Source organism: Syngnathoides biaculeatus, chromosome 11 (assembly GCF_019802595.1).
Source record: "Syngnathoides biaculeatus isolate LvHL_M chromosome 11, ASM1980259v1, whole genome shotgun sequence".
Taxonomy (NCBI): domain Eukaryota; kingdom Metazoa; phylum Chordata; class Actinopteri; order Syngnathiformes; family Syngnathidae; genus Syngnathoides; species Syngnathoides biaculeatus.
Genome location: NC_084650.1, coordinates 21,067,351 through 21,088,607, shown reverse-complemented (window position 1 = coordinate 21,088,607; position 21,257 = coordinate 21,067,351). Strand labels below are relative to the sequence as shown.

The window sequence follows — 21,257 nt, the reverse complement described above, 5'->3', positions numbered from 1 at the left end:
TTTGTACCTAGTCCCATAACTGTGGTTGGAAACAATTCTCAGGGCGACATCCTTGAGCCCTTTGTTTCACGCTCAGATCTGGCTCCATCCAGAGTCGACTTCCCGTTAATTGTCTTCTGACGGTGACGATTCACCATACTATACAGAGCAACCACATGTTTGTGGACTGAAGAAATAAGAATGTGTGTGCTTGTTTGCAAAAAAAATAAATAAAAGAAATGTCTTCGCTCAAGGGAAATGCTAGCTTTGACTTCTTGCTAATTACCCAGCACGCTCTCTGTTCTGTGGTTAATTGTCCAGGTCCTCTATTCTCTCAATGGGGTCGCAATGGAGTGAAAATACATCAACCGTTCTTCTAATCTTCAGCCCCCTGTCCATCCTCCAGTCTTACTTTTTTTCCCATACAGATGCAAATTAAGCGTTTTCAAGCACATGCGGGGCAATCTCATGAAAGAAAAACCACAACAGTTGTGAATGTTTGTGCGTGGGCTGGAATCCCTGTGTGTATGTGTTAGTGTGTGGCTCCTCCTCGTGTGTGTGTGTGTGTGTGTGTGTGTGTGTGTTTGTGTGTGAGCGAGTGTTGCATGCATTAGATGACAGTAGGGTAGCAGTCGTTACTTGCTGCTTCTAGCCATGCGGGAGGAAAAGGGTGTAGCTGAGGGGTCTCTGTCAGCACTCTCTAATTATGTGTGACGTTTCCATTCTGGACCACTGAGGACAATTCCACAGTGCTCACACACATCCACACACACACACACACACACACACACACACACACACACACACACACACACACAACCCAGTTTAATGATACATAGCTGTGATTGCCAGCTGCCTGCTATGATAGCAACCTTCCGTGGTCCTCTGCAACATAAATCAATGTCAATTACCTCCCCAGAGTACATTAGACACTTTACATTCCTAGTAGTAATTAGTATGGCTTGTAGACATATTTTCATCTCACACCAAGCTCACAGTGGCCCCTGCGCATGCAGTCAAGCTAAAGATTGACTTGAATGCATGTATTTCATATCCTGTGCATTGTCTCAGGTGGAATGCAAGTAATTTGCCAGTTGTTGCACAAATCCGTTGCATTGTTTTTAATCACTGCCGGTAGCATCACGGGTGGTGCAAATGAGTTGAAGCAAAATCACACGCTGGTTGACCCTGGTGCGTGCGTGCATGTAAACACAAGGGTCCTTACTTTTGGGTTTGTGTAAGCTTATGCATGCATATTAATATTGATGGTTTTGTCACTGAGAGGCAGCTATTTTTAGAGAGTAACCTCGTGTTTCTTTGCCTGTGCCTTTTTTCTGCTTCTTTTTGTCGAGTCTTGCCTTGTTGTCACGAAACTCACTTGACAGGTAAAAAGGGGGATCTGAAGGCGGAAAAGAGACGAATCCAGCTGGATGCTGATCCAACAATCAGCGGCATGCGATGATGAGAGGGCAAGACTGAATAATTGATAGCTTGGAATGCTATTCCTACACAATATCATCATGCTCTGAACACATCACCTGTTTTCACTGACTGTTCTTAGATGAGTAGACATACTTTTATGAAATAGCAGTTGTTAGAGACAGAAGAAAGACACAGCCCATCACACAGTTGAGTCTAGTTAAGCACATATTAAATAGCAGTCATCAAATCAAACAACTGCAGTGGATTACGATTGATCTTTATTGCCTAATCGGAATTTAACACCTAAAGCCAAGGGGGTGACACTCACACAGTTTTGAAATTATTAAACATTTCTAGTATTGTGGACAAAAAAAGTTGAATGAATATAAAGTACTCATTAAAAAACTGATCTTAACAATAGGGTTAATGGACCCTATTGTCAAGATCAAACAAAATAAAATCATGACATGCAACATGTCCAGATCAATTTATACGCACATCGAAGACAAGCATGAGCCCCACCGGAACACCAGTAGCCCCCTCAAGAAGACATCCTTTCGTTTTTATTCACGGATAAAGTTGGCAGGTAGGATTTAGTTTCCACTCAGTCAATGAGTGTGTTTGCTTCTCTGTGCCTGTGATTGACTGGAGCCCAGTTGAGGATGGAGGTTGCCATTTGCAGTACAGCAGTACTCTCTGGCATATATCCCTCAAACTCTGTGAAGAATAAACAAGATTAGATCGTGATTTCTACTTTGTTACGATGAGTTTGTATTTCATTGCGTTCACAATACTGCCCCCTCAGAGGTCAAGATGTGCCCATCAGTTACTTTATGTAAGTCATTGATTCATAATAAATAGGTCAGTTTTTCTCACACTTACTGTTGTATAGGTTAAACTGCTATCACCTTTATATGCAGAATTTTGTTTTATATAAATTATATTTATTTTTCTCACACGTTTCATTGAGGTATCCCAAAAAATATCCTCTTTGCAAGACTGTTGTCCCTGCAAGAGTCCTACACAGTTCACAAAGACACAGAAACACATTCAAGGAATCCTGACCAAAAATGTCCGTCTTCAGTCTTCTTTGATGCCGGAGTGACCTCATCTCCTCCAATCGGTCACATTCACCTAAGGGAGTCCGTGTTACCTCCTCACTTCCTGTACGTGCATGACAGAGTATGGTGAAAGGTCCCACAAATGTGTAAAAGTCTTTTTCATGTGTGCTGAGAGGAAAAAAAAAGTTTCTCCAAGTCCACTGTTTCATTTTTTTCCATGTCTACAATGTTCCTTGCCACTCAGACCAATGTAAGCCTAAAAAGAAAGAGTTTGAAGAAAATACATTTATAGGAGAATGAAGGGATGCATAATGAAAGATGCATTATGTGCCGAGAAAAATAATATAATCGGAAATGGGTAAAGAACAGAATGGAAAGTGTTGAATGGAAAGTGAGAATGCAGAAGGGGCTGTGCAGTGTGTGAGCAGGTGCAGCAATAGCAGAGGATAATGGGTAATATGAGCGAAGGGATGATGGTTTAGATTCCTCTTTTATCCTTTCTGAGCCTTGACCCCACTGGGGCAATGAGAACAGGGAAGAGGAGCAGCAGAGATTCTCCACAGCCATCATATGTGAAGGCCTATATAAGTTGTGTGAACAGAAGCATAGCAAAGGAATTTAGAGGAAATATCACAGTATTGACGGTTCAAAAGTGACCTTGGTGTGGAACGGGCTGTCCTGGAGACTCAATCAGTTCAAACATGTTCAAAATCATATGGCGAGAAGAGAATATTGGAGGGAAGAATTGGACCAAGAGTTCCACATATGTGACCCAACTGCCAAAAATATCAATTCTCGTTTGTAGCGTCTAATCCATGCTTCCCTTACAAGGCTTAATCCACGCATAACTTTTGTTTTCTTGTATATCAAGCATTTTAACAAAGGCATTTTCCAGATGCCGTGCCACCACTTGGGCCATCCTTTCTGATGCATAAGATTTGAATACACTTGAATATACCATATATAGAGAGGAAAATCTATTTTAAAAATCACCTTGTTGGTATGACGCTGTACACACCCTCAGCAGTGACAACTAACATCTTTTGTGTCCTGTTTTCTTGTCATCAGGCACTTCTTATTCAAGACATCGTCTGGGACCACCCCGTTGTTCAGTAGCTCGTCTCCCGGCTACCCTCTCACTTCTGGAACAGTGTATTCGCCACCCCCTCGCTTGCTACCCAGAAACACATTTTCCCGCTCGGCCTTCAAGCTAAAGAAGCCTTCCAAGTACTGCAGCTGGAAATGTGCAGCGGTGACAGCCATCGCTGCAGCTGCCCTGCTGGCCATCCTATTGTCCTACCTTATCGGTGAGTATCATCAATCAAGAAATTCCATTTTATGGATTGAATAAATAAAATGAATATCCCATTAGGAATTAAACAATTAGACAGTGCAGGTGAGCGTGATAAAGTGGAATGCACATAACGTTTTTGGTCTCAGGGAAGACCCGTTTGGTCCTCGAGCTTCATCCAACGATATTTATTTTCCATTGACTGGGCTCACAAAGATTGAAATATATAATTACACACATATATTATTTTAATTGCTATAATATTTTCCACACTATGAGGTCCACCCAAGAGCCTTTAATTTTCTCAAAAGTCAATGTTGCGCCTTATAATCCAGTGCGCCTTATATATGGATTAATTGAAATGCCTTGAGTGCAGCTAATGGATGCATAACGTAACCCCAGCCTCTACCGTAGCGTCTATTCTATGTGCCTTATAATGCGGTGCACCTTATATATGAAAAAAGTTTTGAAATAGGCCATTTGTTAAGGGTGCGCCTTATAGTGCGGAAAATACGGTAGTTAATACAACCAGCAAAAATTAACGCATTGCCAAAACGCATTTCCATGTAACTTTCAAAAGAAATTCTATAGTACTGAAACCAAATAAAATAATAATAAGTGATAATGGCAGTATTGTTAAAAAAAAAAACAATGCTTTTGTCATCACATGTATTCTTCAGTTGTGTTATTTTTGGTAATTGCATATTCTAAATAAAAGCCCATCAGCTTTTCAGTGAGGTCACTGCACTCGAGCAAATAATCAGATGACGTGACTTGCCATTGTTCTCTTTAGTATGGGCAATAAACAGATAATGCACAAGGGAATCCCCAGTTTCTATTCCTATATACATCTCTACCCTGAGCCTTTTATGTATATCCCTGCTCTGACAGCAGCTGCCGGTGCATACACACCAACCTTGCCTTCTTCTCATAAGCCAATCCACAATAATAGCAACGGGTTGAATAGAAATCCATTAGTAATGTTCTATGTTGTTTGGCTGGCCCTCATATCTGCTCATAAATTCTAGGCGCACACCTATGTTCTGGTGCACATTATTATGACCACACATGCACAAATCTGCATCACTTTTGGGCACTCCTGGTAATGAATGCATTCTTATACGCATGCTTACTAATCCATAACATACTTCCAGTGTTTGCTAACATGATTCGCTGGCATTCGAGAGAGGAAGACAATCAAGCGAACTGCGTGCGTCTGTGCGTGCTGGAGAAGGTGCAGGCAGATGTGTTTCCGAGCCCTTGATTGGCCTCTTAACCCAGAGACAAAAATCAACAGAGAGGGGTTGTGAAGCCTTTGCAAAGTCACATCAGCAGAAACACACTCCCCAACCCCACCCCTTATGGTCTTCACATAACTTATTTAGAATGTGTCTTACATTATTGATAGTCATATATATGTACGGTATACATCATCATCCATCTTTCCACCCAGAGGGTCCCCGCTACCTTCCCCTGGATTTGTCAAGAATGCAACTGTGCAAATGTGTGTGCACATGCTATGTTTGTTTGAGTGTCTGTGTGTGCATGTAAGTGTACGTGTGTGTGTGTGTGTGTGTGCGCGCGGCCACACTTCACCTCTCTCCACAGAGTGCCCTTGAGAGTCCTCCCTGAGCAGATCAAGGCCCCTTGCCCCTGGCATTAAGACAGATCCTTTCTCTCCTGGGCTTTCACGGTCACACTGCAGTGGACAACCACGTATGGAGTTGTGCAGCCGGGGTGGCCAAGGGGGTTCGGTCCTCCCCACATCCCTTCCCCATAATGCTTGAATAGCACATACTGTATAATTGAAAATTTATTTTGCCCACGATTTTGTATTACCACAGTTAGACACATTTGTATTTTTATCCCACAAGATATGACTCCAGATAATATTAATAAGCTATTGCTAGTGTCTGAGGAAAGTCCATGCGTGTATGTGCGCAACATTCTAATAAATAGACATTCAGATTAACTAAATGGGGCAGCCATGGTTTAGCTGAATAACAAAAATCCTTGCCCTGATTCTCCAGACTGGCAGAGGGTGGGTGGATGTTTGGGAAATTGAAAGGACTGATTGATCATATCATATCTATTCATCTATCTAGCTATCGTGACTCAGGTGCCCTCAAGCAAGACACACTGGTGTTCTCTTTTCACTCCTATGATGCTTAAAATGCAGTAGCCCGATTCCATGCATGCATTTGTGTGGCAAAAAAAAAGAGGTTTTATGTAAATGAATAGGTTACCTGCCTGATATAATCAAAATACCAAACATGTTGGGTTTATTTTAATGCATTTTAACCAGCTCGCGTGTATTTGAAGGATGAATTCCTTCAATTTTCAAGAATCATCTGACACTATTTCAAACATGAGTTTTCCAAATTCTGTATGATTATTGAGCTGGCTACAATTCAATATGTAACACACAATAGCGTATTGTTGTTCTTAATTTGGAAAACTCCAAGGCTGTTTTTCAGATGTTGTAAATGGACGGTTTTGATGTTTTGTCTGAGCTGAACAGAGCTCTATCAGAGCTGCCAAGCCTGAAACCCTTGTGTTTACCTAGCTTTTTGTTGCGGTAATCGTGCAGTGAGTTTCAGCCGAAAGAGTTCACCGCTCATAAGGGGATTTTCGACATTGTTTTTATGCTGTGTGTGTGTGCGTGTGTGCGTATCTAGAGCACCGTGCTTACAGGCAGGATTGAACAGAGTGCCCAGAGCCATGCAGCGTGAAGAGGACCTCTCTGAGGCGCTCGCCCAGGAGCCCCCCTCATAAATTACACCAGGACACATGTGCCTGAACAGCACTTTTTTTCTTTGCTAGTGTATGTGCATTTTTTTGTGTGAGCACGAGCCACAGGATGGTGAAACTTGGTTCTCAATGTGTTACCATGAGAATGTAAATGGCCTTCAAATATTTTTTGTCACATTTTTTTAGACCATTAGGGGAGCTTCAGAACTTCTCAAACATTCTTTTAAGAACGGATCAAATTTTAGACGATTTCAAGTTGATCTTCCAAAAGCCAAGTGGGTGACAAATTTAGACAACATTGTGTACTTGCTTGTATTCGTTCGTTCACGCTTGCCCATTCCTTGACTGTTTTTGCTGTTGTACAGCATTGACTGTGTTGCCCTAATGTGAAGGCATGATTGTCCTAAACGACAAAATGAGAGTAATTGTTCTCCATTTGCCCATCGCCTGCTTTACTTGTTCCATCCACCGGAGCAAAAGGAAAGGTTGTTGCTAGGATACAGGTGAGCAGCTGGCATACAGGAGCAGATGCAGGTCCGTCATCGTGCATGGCAAACTGCCGACAGAGTAAGGCAAAAGGGCAAAAAAAAAAAAAAAAAAAAAAAAAACAATAAAAAAAGAGAAATGGTTGTAATGGAGTTTGGAGCAGAGAGGGCAGATGAGAAGAAGGGAGATGTGTCACTGTCACCATGATGCCAGAACTTAAACGGGAAAGGAAAGAAGGACTGATGACTGAAGACACAGAGAGGAGTGAGGCTGGGGCTGCTATGTCACTGTCTGCACCCTAAGAGGCGAGGGCAAACAGCTCTGTGGTGGAGGGAAGGTGATTTACTCCAAAAAGGGTGGCTTACTAGAGCAGCGGGTGAAGTCATGGAGGCTGCTTTTAGGACTGACAAGACAGTCCGGCGCAGAGAGGAGAAACTGAGAAGAGGAGAGATGAAGGGGAAGGCAGCCTCCTGAGGTTATGTCGCCTGCTATATCAGTGGGACTAATGTTTCTTAATTGATCACAGAGCACAGAAGAGAGGGAGTGGGGCAGAGTCAGAGAAGGACGGAGTGACTGTGAAGGACATCAACAGGGCCATGATGACAAAAGAAACAAGAAAGATTTGATTATTGGAAATTAAAAGAGTGAATAGAACAAGGACCACTTCTCGATCCACGCATGAAAGATGGAGGTCACGTCAATGTGCATTCTTACACTCTCGGGTGCACTGTTAAGTTTGTACAATGAGCAAACTTGCTCGCTGGTGCTGATGTCAACTTTTCAGGGATGTCCCACATTTGTGTTTTTGACGGCCAACCAAATATGGGACATGTTCCACATGGTATCTTTACTGCTGATGGAAAAAAAACACACACACACACACACATTAAACATACACATTCGTTCGTGTGTGCATTCTGTATGTGTCGTCAGGCCTTCATGGGTGTAAGCCACTTTCAATTTCTCATGGTTGTCTCACAATTCCAACACTGAAAAAAAATAATTTGCATTTACTGAACTGCCGACATGTACATCAGTTGCACATGATGCCTTAAACATCCTTCCATCCATTTTCTTTGCCACTTATCCTCACAAGGGTCGCAGGGAGTGCTGCAGCCTATCCCAGCTGTCAACGGGGAGGAGGCAGGGTACACCCCGAACTGGTTGCCATCCAATCACAGGGCACATCGAGACAAACAGTCACACTCACAATCACACTTAGGGGCAATTTAGAGTATCCTATTAATGTTGCATATTTTCGGGATATCGCAGGAAACCAGAGTGCCCGGAGAAAACCCATGGAGAACATGCACACTTCACACAGTTAGGGCCGGGATTGAACCCGAGTACTCAGAACTGTGAGGCCAACGCTTTTACCAGCTGATCCACCGTGCCGCCAGCCTTAAACATATATTTAATTATTTTCAAGGCAAATAGAGGAAAACTACCTCTGTTTACTACATTTTAGTCATGTGCAACTGAAAAGTAATTGTCTTTTTTTCGTGAACCTGATCACAGTCACTTTAGATTCTTTACGAGTAGCCTGACTATTGTGTAATATGCTTAATACTATTTATTTTAAAAAGAGAAACAATCATTTTTGCCACCTTGCACACATGCAGTATCCATAGACCATTGCTGGATAAAATTTACAAAAGTCATATTTTGAAATAGTTCCTTCTGATTTAAGAGGGGGACACAAAGTGCCTCTGGGATGACAATTTCCTGCAGTAAGGAAAAGTAAGTACATTTATACATTAAGGAACAGTAAAAAAAATGTTAATTGAAATATTCACGCGAATCACAAAACCAGGGTGTAAGCAATAGCTCTTGAAAGATTAACTATTTTGTTGCAGTTTGAGATTCCTTACCATTTTCAGAATGAGAACTGAGAACAAAAAGGACCTATTGGGCAGGAAATGTGTCACTGTGTCAGACCTACAACTTTGACAATGTGGCTTCTTTCCAAACCAAGCTCCTTGACCCCAAACTATCCGATCCCTCCGCATGTGGCTTCCCTTCTGCTTATCCAAGGTAGAACAGCTAGAGGTCAGGATGTGTCGCTCGTGCCAGCACCAGTGAGCCGTCGTGTGTGTGTGTGTGTGTGTGTGTGTGTGTGTGTGTGTGTGTGTGTGTGTGTGTGTGTGTGTGTGTGTGTGTGTGTGTGTGTCTGCGCGTCCGTGTCCTCGTCCATTTAGTGTGAGTGTGTGCAAAGGTGAAGGCACAGTCGGGCATATGGTGATATGCAGGAACCTGGGCATAAGAATCAGCCACGGAGCTTGTGTCTGGAGCAGCAGGGCCTGTCGTACTGGGAAAGGTGAGAATCTTATGGCCCTCTGCGAGTCCAGGAAAAAGGGCAGGGCCAGGGCCACGCACAAGATGCTCCGCCATCTGCATCTGAGGGATAAACGGTCATCTTCATTGTCCGACCCACACAAGTGGACAGCTTGCACAAGAGTTTGTGACACCAGTGTGTGTCCTTGAACCATTATTTAGGTTGGATAAGATCACGTGCTTTAATTAGCACCCTCAGTGACATCACGGCCGAGCATTGTTAATATTGCTTGTGTTAGCTTGCATGGGCTTGTTTGATTCATTTATTTACTTGTTCATTTATTCATTAGTGTGGGTCTTATCGAAGCTCAACTGTCAGTCCAATTAGGCCCACAGTGCTTCACTACGCCCGTGTTGGAAAGAGGAGAGGGATGAGAGAATTTATTTTCCTCTCTTCTCTTGCTTTATCCCATTTTGTCTCTTGGCCTCCAAAACATGTTCTCCCTTCCTCTGTCCTTGATTCCCCCTCACTCATTCTCTCTTGCTCTCTGATCTGTGATAAGATACCATAGTTCCTCATATCCTGTTTCTAATACAGATCGATGAGAGGGGGTGGGCCGGTAAGATAGATGAGACGTGGCAGAATGGGTTGATTTGGAACAGCGAATGTAGAGGATGGGCGAGGCAGAGGAGGGTGGGGAGGATAAGGTAGAGATATCCGAGAAGGAAATGAGGATTCAGAAAGGAGGACATCGCTCAGATTCACATCTCCTTTCATTTAGCCCATTGTGCACGCGAACGCTCTCGCGGGCGTCTTGTGCACGCACGGCCACATTTGCATGGAGTCGTCTCAGTATCTTAGCGCCAATAAGGAAGCCACTTCTGCTGCGTGATTGAGTGACTTCCCGCTTCTAATGTGCGATACAGGTGTAGTAGCTGTGAAGAGCAACCTTTTTATATTGCAGTCAGTTTCAGTTGGGTTGCATCAGCTGGGTGAGAAGGTCCCGTCGGGGTTCCTCTGTGTGTGTGTGTGTGCGTGCATGCCTGTGTGTGTGTGTGTGTGTGTGTGTGTGTGTTGTGTGTGTGTGTGTGTGTGTGTGTGTGTGTGTGTGTGTGGTGTGTGTGTGTGTGTGTGTGTGTGTGTGCCCGCCTGTGTGCGCCTTGCCATTAGGGGCATGGGCAGATGAACACAAAATATCTGGCAGACAAATGATCTTTTGCAGCATAGTTAACCCCAGCAAGTCAGTCTCAGTCGAGCCATCGCTAGAAGAACAGCAGAAAAAGGAAGGCTGATTTTATACATGGACGATAACATTTTGTAAACATACGAAAGGATGTGAAAATTGATGACCTGAAACAGTGAAAACCTTCTCTCACTATTGTCTCCAATATGAGTACTGCAGACAAAACAATCAGATTGTGGGCACATAAAAAGGAAAGTAGGCTTTGTAGCTATCACTGCACAAGCAACATTAAGTACACTTTTACTTTAACGACATCAAATATATTTTATCTAAAGTCTGCTTTCACGAGGTTGATAAACCTTAGTTTTGATTGACAATGGTTGAAAAGTATCCATTTAATGGCATGCTTGTTTTTTTTGCGATTTGTTTAGCACTTTACTACACGTTTTTTTTTTTTTTTGAGTATATTTTGCCTCATGTAAAATGCTAGAAACTCTTTTAAGTATCTTGTTGCACCGCAGCTGTAAACTATAGCCTCAATAAGAAAATATCTCGTTAAATTGATATATCCGTGAAAGTGCCACTCAAAATACAACATTAATTACTATTTGTGACGGATGACGGTCTTGTCAATGGGGGCGTCTGATAGAAAAGCAAGCAAAAGGCTTCCTAAACTAATTAAGAGGATCGAGGGCTGATCTCAGCTACAATTACCAGCCTAATAGAGGTCAGAGTTGTTCATTTGGTGGCAAATTAAAACAGTTATTATACATTTATTGGGACAGCCACAGGAGATGGAAAAGAGAATTGAGCTGCCTTTGTGTGTACAAGGGAGGCTCACATTCCTGGCTTTTTGTTTATTTGTATCGAAACAGATTATTCCCAATAACAAAATGTTTCACTGCCGCAGCATGAAAGTTAAGTTTTTACACTAATGCTATGAGATAAAAGGTGCGACCATGGAAAGAAAAGGAACATTGCCGTGAGTGTGATGTCATGCCATTGCCGCAAAGCCACTTACCGGATACCCAATGCTCTCCTCTCCGTTTTAGAATGCTCCTAGCCACTAGGGGACATATTCGTATGGTGATGTATTAACCAGCTCTCGGGTCCTGCATATATTCATGTCTTTGGCATTTCAGCGTGGTGACAGCATCGCTCAGCATTGACACACAGTTGCATTTGTTCACTTCCACTTCTCTTTGTTTAATAACTATTTGCATTAGTCATGATGACTGCTAACTTCAGAGAATTAAACAGAGAGAGAGGGAGGGGGAAATGATGATTTTTGAACATATTTCTGAGAACAGACTAATGCTGATGATGCAATATTTCCCAGCATCAGGACATTCGCCGCACAGTCTTACTAAAAAAAAAAAAAAAAAAGAAAAAAAAGTCACCTTATGTCGCTTCCACTCTGTATTGTCCACTAACACAGAAATCAATTTACATCCTTTTATTTGGGATGTATAAATACTTCCCAAAACACACAATGCTGACATCGAAGCATTGTATTTCTGTCTGATCGCCCATGTTGTGAACCACTTACTGTCAGACATTGAATCATGACCATTTTCTTCCCCAAGCAGCCAATGAATACGGGGCCATTTGTCGCTTAAATCGTTCCTTTCTGCTTCTCCCTATTCCTCTTTCCGTCTGCCTGGCCTTTTATTCATCCGCTCTTTTTCCTGCAACATCATCTGCAGCCTATTTTCTTGCTCTTTTTCATCTTCAGAGATTTGTGCATTAATATTCTCTCAGTTCTTGCTGTCTTTTCATATTCTCACTGTTCCTCTTTCCTCTTCTTCCCCTCACTACAGATGTTTGGAAAGCATGACACGATTTCCTCGAGCAGCCCCTGACCGTTGGCCTTCTCTGAGCTCAGCGGGCACATTCTCCTTTTCATCCCCTCTCCTCATTCCTCTGTCCACCACCCCTCACTCTTTGTTTTGTCTTTTTTTTGTTGTTGTTGTTTTTTTTGGGTCACAGTGTCACGTGCGTCGCTTCTTGAGCTGCTGTCTTTTGAGGATGATACCGGCAAGCACTTTGCCTCTGTGAATTATGCATTGAGATTGCATAAAAACCACATGAAGCATCTGATCTATTTTTAATCCAACTCGTTTGCTTGTTAAACCTGCTTCTTGTGATCTGGTGCGTGTGTGCGAGCGTGCATGTGAACATGAGTAAAAGGAAACAAGAGATAAAAAGACCACAACCTAAATCATATCGTACTTCAGCTGTAACTTGACAATTTAATTCAATTTGGTCTTCCTGGTTTGTGGCATTTGAGCCAGTTGAATCTTAAAAACTATAATTACACTCCCTAAGTGACAAAACCAAAATGGATGAAATTATATCAACAAAGCGAAATACATCCTTTTCCTTTATTTACACTCTCACAATCAAGTGTTTTTGGAAGCAAGAATACTCCTGTAATTCCCGTTTTTATCTTCAGTATTGCCAGACTGCAAAAAAAAACTGTTGCTTTGTATCACTATCACAAAGGAGAAAGAGTGCCCCCTATGGGTGACTTTTGCACCATTCATGAGAACAATTATGAGTCGGTAAACAGCACACACATCCACGTGCTTCCACACAAAGCTCAGCAAAATGCACGGCGGTTGCTTGTGTTCTTGGGGGTGACCTAGATTGGTCACAATAGACTTAGCGCTGCAGACACCTCATCTGATTCAATAGGTAATCTTTCCATCGACGTTTCCCCGGCGATACCATCTTTGGGCTTGCGTGTGCCACTGAACGTTAGCGATAAGAAGGAAAAGGGGAGTCTTAAAATGGAAAAGAGGGACACAAATGAAGGTCGACACCATGAGAGAAAAGGGCAATAGGTGGCTATGGCAAACAAGAAAGGACACTATCCTCCCCCGCCGTCTCCCCAGTCGTCCTTCCTTTTCCTCCCACCTCTTCCCCCGTGAAGAATAAAAAAAAAAAGAGCTGACATTGGTGGAGGCCGAGCGCATAGCCCAGGTGTCAGCACCTTCCATCGCCTGTGAGCTAGGGAGGGAGGAAAGAATGAATAATAAAGAAGACACAAAAAACAGACAAGTAGCGATGAGACGTCTGGAGTGAGAATGAGTGTGCCCCGGCAGCGAATCCTGAAGCTACATCCGCTTTTTCAGCAACGTTTACACTCCTCCCTGTGTGTGCAAAGCTTTGACAAGTGGAGAAAGAATTTGACAAGAGCGAAATTGATTCCTGTGTTTCTGATGCAGGTGTTACAGACTCCCAATAGCTCGGAGGTGCCCGAGGCAGCGAATCATACATAACACCTGTATTATGCATAATATACTGTATAGTCCTGTAGCCAAGACAAGAATTTGAAACCTTTATTGAGTCAAGGCAGCCATTTCACATTATCAAAGACTATTCAAACGCAAAAAGGAGGATTACATTTACAGAAGAAAAACATGCCATGGCCAAAATTATTCATTCCATTTTAATATTTTGTGAATTTGTATATTTCAGCTTAAAAGTCACAAACACATTAGAAGACCCTGAGTCATCATCGCTAATGAGTTTACTAAATACCAGAACGTTTGAAGTTGAGGATTGGAATGTAGCCTGCACTACACTTTGCTATTGTAATAATGTTAGAATATGCGCATGTATGAAACTTGTTTTTGTTTTTTTCCCCCGGTGTTTTACATATGAAGAAGAATAATTCACTTGAATGTATTTTTGTATGATACATGTTTATTGGTATGAAGATAAGAGACATACAGTATTATTCAGAGTACGCGCTATATTTTAAAACCTCGGTCTGAGGAAGTTCATCCCTCAAATGCAGTTCTGAATAAGGAGACAGAAAAGAGTTAAGCGCACGAGGCACAAACAGGCCGTCTCCAGCAGCAGACAATAATAGAACATGGGAGGAAAAGAGGAGGACAACCAAAGGAGTCACAGAATGATCTCTTCAGAGAGCAATCTGTCATCTGCTCTCTGAGAGACGGTGTAAAGGCCCCCAAATAAAAGCAGGAGATGCTGTCAGCTTGAAAGACGATTGCAGGAAGCTGACTTATAGAGGAAGAAAACGTGAAAAAAAAGGAAACTTTTTATATGTTTGCTGTCTGGTTTGTCAGACTTTCTTCACTTTTATTCTTTAAGTTATCTCTCACCGGATTAACAACTTCTTTTTTTTTTCTTTAAATTGATCTGCAGTGACACAGAATAAAAGCATTATTCTCTAAAAGCCGCCCTTGTAGTTGTGTGAATGACAAACTACAGTTTAACTGTTGGCCCAGTGTAACTCTGTGGCGTGATGAGCTTTCAAGCATGTCTGTTATCATATAGACTGTGTATTTTTCGTGTCTTAAATCTTCACATGCTCTCCCACTCTTGTCTCGATCCCTTTGTGCGCAGCAATCAACCTGCTGGGTTTGACATGGCAACTGAAGCCATCGGACGGCCCCGTGCTAAACAACGGTCTGGGGGCCGCTGTGCCTGTGAACAGTGACGTGGCCACGCTGCCTTCTGGGGGGAGAGGTATGAACTGCAGCACACACGCCCTGTGAAACAGCCGCACCCTTGGCTCCAGAAATGGATGCACTGCAGGCAAAAACACTCAACAGAAGAGGACAAGAAAACAAATACACTGACATCATGACATACCTTATATCATTAAAAAATAAAAACGCTAACGCTAACACGACAATAACAAATACATTATATGGAGAATTTTGGAATGGCAGAAGCTGGTTGTTTTTAGGCTTGCGCAAGACTTGGTGGCATTTGCCACAAATCATTATTATAGCTGACAACACATGCAAAAAAAAATAATAATCTGATTTAGGACCACGGATGAGGAATATCTATTTTCTCCAAATGTGTTCCACCATCGTTGATAATGCCGCCTGGTTCACGTTCCTCCATGTCGCTGCCGTCCCCGTTTTTATAATACCCCAAGATTGCAATCAGTAAATCAAACCTCAACCACAGAAGGCTTTACCGCTCTCTTTTTACATTTTTTTTTATCTGATGTTGTCATATGCGGAGATAGAAACAGCAACCAGCCTTTTTTCGACCAAGTGAGAAGTAGAAAGTACAGCTCAAGTCAATTCCAGAAACCTGAGTAATCTCCCTAAATTCAGTAACAGCATCTTGTACTTGTATTTTTTTTTTCCTAAATCTAACCCTCGTGCTTTTTCATCTTGCAGATTTATTGATGGACCTACTCTTAGCTGTCTTATTGTCTTTTGATTTTACAAAAAAAAAAAAAAAAAAGAATGAATCGCGTAATGAACAGTACACCACCTCTGCCTTCGAGGCTTTTAAATAACATTGTGTGCTGCTAATAGAGCTTTGCACCCAAATGGGCTCACACCAACTCAAAGATGCCCATGAATTATGGCACCATACGAGCTGCGCCATCACTAAGAGCTTTTTAACCACTCTGCTGAGTTATGGAGAGCAATTGGCAGTTTATCAGCCAAATATCAGCAGACTCACCAACACGCCCACTGCATTGTTGCTCACCCTTTTAAGGACCCCCATGCATTTTTCTTGTTACACTTACTCTGCTTACACACTTGTGGAAAACTAATTTGTGCCGCGCTATCACGAAGAAGATTTGTACATTGTCATCCTGCGCTTTTCAAATACAGTTTATGAGCAGATTATTTCGCTATAAACTGCAAACTATCGATTCAGATAACCAATGGCTCTGATCTCAGATTATCCAGTGTCTCTATCCCTCGCTCCAGGTCCGTGGGCGGGACGGAACAGCAGCATAGACATAGGCAACATTGACGTAGGGAGGAGAGTGACCCAAGAAGTACCGGCTGGTGTGTTTTGGAGGTCCCTGCTGTACCTCAGTCAAGCCCAGTTCCTCAAGTTCAACATCTCCTTGGGCAAGGATGCCCTTTTTGGAGTTTATATTCGCAAGGGCCTGCCCCCCTCACATGCACAGGTAAAAAGTGACAATAACAAGGGGGAGATCAGACACTCTCTAGACGTTTAATCACACAAATAGCATTTTATTAATCGCCGTGTCTCTTTTGATCTGCGAAATTAGTTCCGTGCATGAAGAATCCATTTGAGTGCTCGCATATGTCATGGGCTATTTTGTAATTCATTTGTTGACTCATTGCTTGAAAAAACAAATTGAATCCGTGATTTACATTTAATTAAATTTTACAGTAATGTGATTTTTATACACTCCTATTAGTTATAAAATGTTCAATTAAAAGCCACGTTGATTTGTAGATGACGATGTCACGTCCTAGGCCAACCAAAGCCTTTTCAAACTTAAACCTGTGAACAATGGGCTCCACGGTTAAGATGCTTTCTGTAATGTTTTACAGAAGGATAAACATTTTCCTTGTGCTTCTCTTCCTTGACTTCTGTCGCTTTTTCTGATTAGTTTTTAGCCACTCAATTTTTCAGATGTATATATTTTCCCTACCTACAGTAGACAACGAAATGCCATACAAAAACAACACTTAATTTGACACTATTCAGTTCTTATTTTTGACTGAACTTTCTGCGCCTATGTTTCCCTGCAGTACGATTACATGGAGCGTTTGGATGGGAAGGAGAAGTGGAGTGTGGTCGAGTCTCCACGTGAGAGGAGGAGCATCCAGACTGTGGTCCTTAATGAGGCGGTGTTTGTCCAGTACCTGGATGCTGGAGCCTGGCATCTGGCCTTTTACAATGACGGCCGTGAGAGGGAGACAGTTTCTTTCAGCACAAACATCATGGGTGAGTCAGCATAAAAATAAAAATAAATAAAAAGTTGCTTGGTGAATGTGTAGCCTAGCCACTTTAGTATGGAGGGATTTGAGATTTGATGTATACGTTTACAGTATAAGATACATTTGATACAATTGCTCTCTTGTTGATGAATAGCTACGAGTGACTCACCGACTTGGAGGATTTCCTTTTGTGGTTCTTTTCTGGCATTTCCTAGTGTTCTTTGATTTTTAAGCTTCATTTGACATTCTTTGTAATTTGTCATGATCCAAAAGTACATACCAGTACATACATTGAATATGATAATTATTAAAACCCAATGACTGCTCGCCCTCCCACTGAAAGTGGATATTTGACTTCTAAAGCTGTCAATGGCAGTGAATGTGTTGAACCAAATGAGCTTTTTACCAAAAGCCCCACCCCTAATCGAAACATGGGCCATTTTGTATTTAATAAAATATAATAAATACAACTCACCAAAGAGACTATCGTGGTTAAATTGCCAGCTCTTGTAGTATCTATTAAAAAAATGACATTAAAATACTCTTACTATTGTAAAGGCACATTTTAACACTATTCCGATCCAGTGCTATTTATTATATAAAGTTTATTATTGTTTCCAATACGGTATGGCGATACATACAAAAGGTCTCAGTTATTTTAAATTGTCATCAACAAAAACCCAAGAGTAATAAAGTTCCAACCCTGTTTGCCAAAAATTGAATGCTGCTTTAATCATGTGAATTAATTGTTTTCAGGCCCTGAAGGGTTGCAATTATTTCTTGTCTGTTTAGGGCACAATTACGAGAACATGACACAATGAGTCAAGTGGAGTGAGAAAGAATCCTTTCGTCTTGCTGTCTCATGTCAATGCTTTTACATGAGGAGTATTGTCGAGGAGCAGAGGCCGAGGTGGCAAGGGCACGGTGGAGTGAGACAAGAGTGGGGCGGGGGGGGGGGTGGAAAGCCATAATGGTGGGGGTAAGGCCCATATTTGGTGAAGTGGTGGGAAGGATGTGAGGAGTGGAAGAGAGGTGGCATTAGGATAAGAGGCAGACGAGGGTTGGAGATTTGGAGGAAGCAGATGAGGACAAAGAGACGAAAGAGGAGAAGGCTGGATTTGCAGTTTTCACTTGAGTAGAAAGAGTGGGATCTGGCAAAAGCATAATGGAGCGGCATTAACAAACTCCTCTAAACTAAAAGTACATTCGGTGACATCAAAGTGAACAGAACACCGAAATGTAACACTCAAACATACATTTCAATCCATGGTTGCCGTTGTTATTCATGCTTTTGTGGTCTCAAGTGAGCAGCAAGCTGCTAGTACCAAAATTATTGGGAGGTTTTAAAACACAGGTTTCAAACTCATGGCCCGTTCCGCCACACCCATTTATGTAGTTGGCAAAAGCAGATCACGTGTATCCTCTCCATTTTTCCTGCTAAAATCTGTTTAAAATTTCCAATTGTGTTCACTTTTAATAATATTGACCAATTGGAGGCATCTTTTGTCACCAAACCACTTTTTAAATGAAATTGAATGATATTTCCAAACAAGTCATCCCTCGTTTTTTTTCTTTGTACTTTATCTAATTATATGATGAGGGGATTATACATTTTTTAGGGGTTCACAGTTGTAACAGACCTCTAAGGAAAACCATAGCTACAGTGTGGCCCCATGACAAAAATAAAGAACACAAGAACAAAAATGTTACAGATACAAGATGAGAAAAAACAGCAACTAGCCTTCTGCAGAAACAAATGCAATCACTCCACAATGTGGAAAAATTCCCTGGATCAGAATAAATCCATTGCCTTGTGATATGTGTGAGAATGTGAGACTTTGAGCACCTTTGCGCGACGCGTCGGATCTCAAAGAGCGAATGATGTCAATGGCTTAACAAATGCTTTGATGCCTTCTGACCATCTTCTTTCTCTCCCTCTCTATCACACTTTGTCTCCCTCGCAGATTCCGTGCAAGAGTGCCCGCGCAATTGCCATGGTAACGGAGAGTGTAATTCTGGCGTGTGCCATTGCTTCCCAGGATTTCATGGCATGGACTGCTCCAAAGGTATTGGCTGCTTACAATGATATTCCTTCCATTACACAACTGTGATGTAGTGTAGGGAAGTATTGTTAAGAGTAGGCTTTGGACAATTAAGTGATGTAAAGATGACATGTTGAGTGGTGACAAAACGGGGAAAGAGGAATGGCAGCTCCTCAAGCTAATGTCTCCCTTGGTCTGTTCTCACCTGAGATAGCTTTGATGAATAGTTTAGTTACCTTTTGCCTTTGATTACTCTATGTGTCAGCGGCGCTCTCCAGTCCCCTAACCACTCTATTTAGCCTCCTCCCAGTGCGGTGAAGGTGAGATAAAAATGGTGTGCGAATGTGAGCAGCGTGTCTTTTAAAAATCTCTCTCAAAATTGGGCTAATTATTCTTTTTTTTTCCCCTCTTCCTCTCCTGTGTTTTGCCAGCGGCATGCCCCGTGCTGTGCAGTGGCAACGGCCAGTACGACAAGGGCTTCTGTGCGTGCTACAGTGGCTGGAAAGGACCTGAGTGTGATGTCCCTCTCACACAATGCCTTGACCCTCTTTGCAGCGGCCACGGCAGCTGCACCAATGGCAACTGCGTTTGCTCTATCGGCTACAAAGGGCAGACCTGTGCTGAAGGTGAGAGACGGTCAATTTAATGACTGTGGGTTAGTCAGGGAGGTAGAAGTAAAGTCATTTGGGCTTGCGAGAATAAAGTGGCAAATCTTAAAAGAAGAGAGTCACTGTGATATGCTGGAACGGGATTCAAATAGTAGTAGTCAATAGAGTGTGAGGATGAAGGCACATATATATCCACAACGTCTGTTTACATTTGCTGAGCTGAGTTTTTTGGCATATAACAGAAAAAAAAAAAAAACTTGGAAAAAATCTGCAAATAGGCATGTTCGCAAATGATGAACCAAAAACAGGACGTTTACTGTGTAGTCATTCACTCGCATTCCTGCATTTGAAAAAGGCGATGTAGTTCAAACTTTGGAATAAAACACTGCACTCAATTTGGAATTCCCCATTCTTGTTAATAATTGAAAAAGTTTAAGAGCTCACTGAAATGGAAAAATCCTACATTCAAGCATCTCTATGATACTGGATGGACTTGTCACATTTTCCTGACAGGTGTCCTAGTACAATACTTTTTGCGATTTACTTTGTAAAATAAAACTGAATTAAAAACTGAATTGGATTGATAGAGTGGACCGTGCCCCCCCAAGTGATATCCTTCTTAGGTTGCGTAAGCGTTCCTTTTCCCAGCCGTTGTGTCTCCACATCTGGTGATTATTTTATAAGAAACATGGTTGTTTGCAGCCCAACACGCACATCATACATCCACTGCCTCATTCCACCCAGCTCCGGTGTGACAGCTCATCTTCTTCACGATCTCACACTGAGCGAGCGTTCCCTTCCCTCCATACATACACAAAGTTGACGGATAGTACTGCAGCCATCATACACATCGCAGATTTTTATTAAGGGATTAAATCGCATCTATTGATCTCCGTTAAGAAGTACCTGCCTGTCACGCTCTGGGTTGTCAGAATGATCGACGAGGAAGATCTGGAAAAATGGCATAAAAGTTGAAGAAGGGGGATGTCAAACCTGCAGGAAAAAGGTCAATTTGCATACCAGTAAGAAGTGTTTGAATGAGGAAAGAAGTGTGTCCCAGCAGGAAAGATCAGATATATGAATAAAAGTAGGGTTATATGAATAAAACTAGGGTATGTATAGGAGGGACACTGGCCAAAGGGGTCAAGACGTCAGGCTGCAAAACAAGGTCAGTATTGGCTCGTGCTCTTCCCCTCAAATCAATTTTTTCTCCTCTGGTGTCATATCTGATATTCATCCCAGCAGAAGCCCTCAAACAATTTACCTGGAGTGCCGCTGACATGACAATCAATCGCTGTGATTCGCCTTTTCTGCCTGGCAAACAAAAATGGAGGGCAGAGGTTGCAGTGTGTGAGCATGTGTGCAAAGGGGGGGTGGGCTCAATAGTCGCTGAGGAGTGGAGAGAGGACAAGGTTAGGCTGAGTGAGCAGGACAAGCAAAGAGAGTGAGCCA

General features: G+C 42.3%; 1 protein-coding gene across 1 annotated transcript in view; it reads left to right on the top strand.

Moving 5' to 3' along the window:
* Window positions 1-21,257, top strand: part of tenm2a (teneurin transmembrane protein 2a) — a 336,697-nt gene that overhangs the window by 283,832 nt on the left and 31,608 nt on the right. The window contains exons 13-18 of the mRNA XM_061834544.1: window positions 3,531-3,769; window positions 14,826-14,948; window positions 16,166-16,371; window positions 16,967-17,162; window positions 19,120-19,221; window positions 19,629-19,823. Coding sequence (XP_061690528.1) covers window positions 3,531-3,769; window positions 14,826-14,948; window positions 16,166-16,371; window positions 16,967-17,162; window positions 19,120-19,221; window positions 19,629-19,823 — 1,061 coding nt within the window. The remainder of the gene's footprint in view (window positions 1-3,530; window positions 3,770-14,825; window positions 14,949-16,165; window positions 16,372-16,966; window positions 17,163-19,119; window positions 19,222-19,628; window positions 19,824-21,257) is intronic.